This window comes from Fragaria vesca, linkage group LG6, assembly GCF_000184155.1.
Source record: "Fragaria vesca subsp. vesca linkage group LG6, FraVesHawaii_1.0, whole genome shotgun sequence".
Classification (NCBI taxonomy): domain Eukaryota; kingdom Viridiplantae; phylum Streptophyta; class Magnoliopsida; order Rosales; family Rosaceae; genus Fragaria; species Fragaria vesca.
This window is the reverse complement of record NC_020496.1, coordinates 1-2,931: the sequence shown is the minus strand read 5'-3', so window position 1 is coordinate 2,931 and position 2,931 is coordinate 1. Positions and strand designations below refer to the sequence as shown.

The following is a 2,931-nucleotide window of genomic DNA, read 5'->3' as shown; positions in this document are numbered from 1 at the left end:
CCGACCTTCAATTTTTGTTGTTGAAACTGAGTGGTGTGGTATGTAAGCTTGTTTTACCATCATTTATTGTAAAGCTTTGTATTCTCACACATGTGGCTAATTGACAACCAGAGCAAAAAGCATGGACATGACCCAACTCTCTCGGCCAGTCAGACAGTCAGACCCAACTAATTAAGGTAGAATCCAAATTCTTGGCAAATAATTTCCATTTTTGCTATGTTTATTTGTGTGGTGTTTTTTTCACATTTGTTGTACCATATTGCTGCCAATAATTCTTAAAGTTTAGAGCCTCAGAACTTTGCTTGTGCTAGAGAGGCAGTTCTAGAGTTTCACTTTTGGAACTGTCTCTGTGTTGGGCTGTATATATAAATTCCAGTTTGCCATTCTGGGTTTGCTTCAACTTTCACTTTTGGAAATGTTTCTGTGTCAGACTATAAATTCCAGTTTTCCTAATCTGGGGTTGCTTCAAGTTTCACTTTTGTGACCATTTCTGTGCTTAATGTGTGATATTATCCATAGAGTGGTTTAGGGGCCAACTGAATTTAGCACATTAACCTTCATTTCTGCTCCCAAGTACTAGATTTTGAAGTTCACAAGTTCCTCACTGGGTGAATTAAGGGTCTAGAATCAATCTTCTGTAATTGTAGCATCAGTCATGACATCAGTTATAGGTTTTGGGGGACCTTACTTTTTTGGGTTGAGTTCCGAGAGTAAGCCTCGGTTTAGAGTGCAAGGTAGAAGTTTAAGTAATCAGGATGCATCAGTTTTGTCTTCAGACTCAATTGTAGTGAATGGAGCTTCTGTAGTTGGGGAGAGGGAGGGAAGTAGGCCTTGGGTTGATCATGGGAATGGCAGTTTGAGGCATAAGGTTAAGGACAAACAGAACATAGAAGATGGTGTACTTGAAAGTTTGGAACCTTTGTGGGATGACGGGTACGGGACTGTGACTGTAAAGGATTATTTCGATGCAAGTGAGGAGATGATTAAGCCTGATGGTGGTCCTCCCCGATGGTTTAGCCCCCTTGCTCGCAACCCTCCATTGAAGGATTCTCCAGTTCTTTTGTTTTTGCCTGGTAATTGATGCCGGATCAGTCACCATATGTCATTAATCTTATAGCTACCTTAGTTTTGTGATTTTCATTAAGTGATATGCACATATGGTCTTGAACAAAAACATTCATTTTTGTCTCTTAGCAGTCTTATGTGAAGAAACTTTTGAGATGAGTTTCTAACGAGTGATCTTTTTTTTTCTTTTGAGTGAAATTTATATCAATGTTGTATAATCATTTTGTTATTGATACATACAGGGTTGGATGGTACTGGGTGGGGACTCATTTTGCATCATAAAGCTCTTCAGAAGTGAGTTATTAACTCTTATCCTTGATTTTTGACAACTATGTTTTTGTTGCTCAGACTCCACCCCTGTAATAGTTGGCCTTGCTAGAGAAACATGGCACTTCAAGAGATCAGGTTTACCTATTTTACTTGGGGTCAACTATTTGTTCTGATCTATACTTCCTCAAACATTGCAGGGTCTTTGAAGTTCGATGCTTGCATATTCCAGTTAATGATCGAACACCATTTGAAGGTCATAATTCTTATATCCCCATCCCTTACATTACATATCTTTATTCATATAAGTTTATGTGCATATGCAGTAATATCTCGAGTTATTTGTGAAGTTATTCCAACTATTGATGGCAGTCCTGCATCTAGAACTGAGTTTAGCTACTTGAAATTTTGCATGTGATATGATGTTAACAGGCTAAACTAGTTTCTAATTTGTAAGTGGGTTCTGTCTTATGCTTGAACGTTGGTAAACCAACAGTCGCTTGAGTTTTCCACTGACCCTGTCGTCTCATTTATACCAAACCGCAATGAGGCATTTCTTCTTGTTGAAGAATTTGAGTATGATCCACTACACCATATTGTTCAATGCACTGGATTTAATCATTGTAACCTTTGATGTCTGAAACCATTACGTGGCTATGGATATATAGCTGTATTGCTAGACATTTCGTAGACTCCAAGCAATACTATTTTACCTATGCACCACGTGCATACAGCTTTCGATTCAAACTTATGGTAGTCAGGTTTTGCCTAGTCTTTTTTAAGATGATTCTATCAATCAATACTTTAGTGGCGGTACATTTTTAGGTTTGGTGAAACTGGTGGAAGACACTATTAGGCTTGAGCATGCTTCATCTCCCAACAAGCCAATTTATTTGGTTGGAGATTCTTTTGGAGGATGCTTATCACTTGCTGTTGCTGCACGCAATCCTACCATTGATCTAGTACTGATACTAGTCAACCCAGGTTGGTGTTATGGATCTATTTTGGTTTCGTTCATCATATAGTTTGTATGTGTTAATGAACTTTGGTTGATACACCAAGTCACTTTGACTTCGTTGGTGTTTTATTGTAGCAACATCCATGGAGAGGTCTCAATTACTACCTCTTTTCCCAATCTTGGAGGCTTTGCCTGATGAATTACATATCGGAGTTCCCTATCTTCTCAGTTTTGTTATGGGTACGTGATTTGCTACTCCAGAATCTACATCCACTTTTATCTGTGGAGAAACCAGACAAGTTATTCCTTAGTAGTTCTCCGTGCTTTACTGCCTTCAATCCTATCTAAATTTTAGTTTATTGACTGTATTACTTTGGTGGGTTAAGTGTTTATTTTCTTAGGATGCTGCATATATAACAACTGATAGTTCAGCCGTGTTCTTGCAAGTCTGGTTATGAACCCTGCTACTCCCCCAAATGATATTTTCTCGCTAGATCATTAAACTGTGTCATTACATTGAATACTACATTACTGGTAGCCATGCTTATGAGGACTTTTAGATGTTAATAGTCGTAATCTCATGTGTGCCATAACAGGAGCAAATTATAGGCAGTTTTAAGTTACTCTTGCTTTCAATCACG

The 2,931-nt window shown here is 38.2% G+C and overlaps 1 protein-coding gene across 1 annotated transcript; it reads left to right on the top strand.

Moving 5' to 3' along the window:
* Positions 1 to 655: 655 nt before the first annotated feature.
* Positions 656 to 2,530, top strand: LOC101299603 (acyltransferase-like protein At1g54570, chloroplastic-like; the record flags this gene model as incomplete). Its single annotated transcript, XM_004304667.1, has 5 exons — positions 656 to 1,073; positions 1,308 to 1,316; positions 1,414 to 1,470; positions 2,158 to 2,316; positions 2,426 to 2,530. Coding segments are annotated over exons 1-5 (748 nt in total), but the record flags the coding sequence as incomplete, so codon positions are not given.
* Between the last annotated feature and the right edge of the window lie 401 nt (positions 2,531 to 2,931).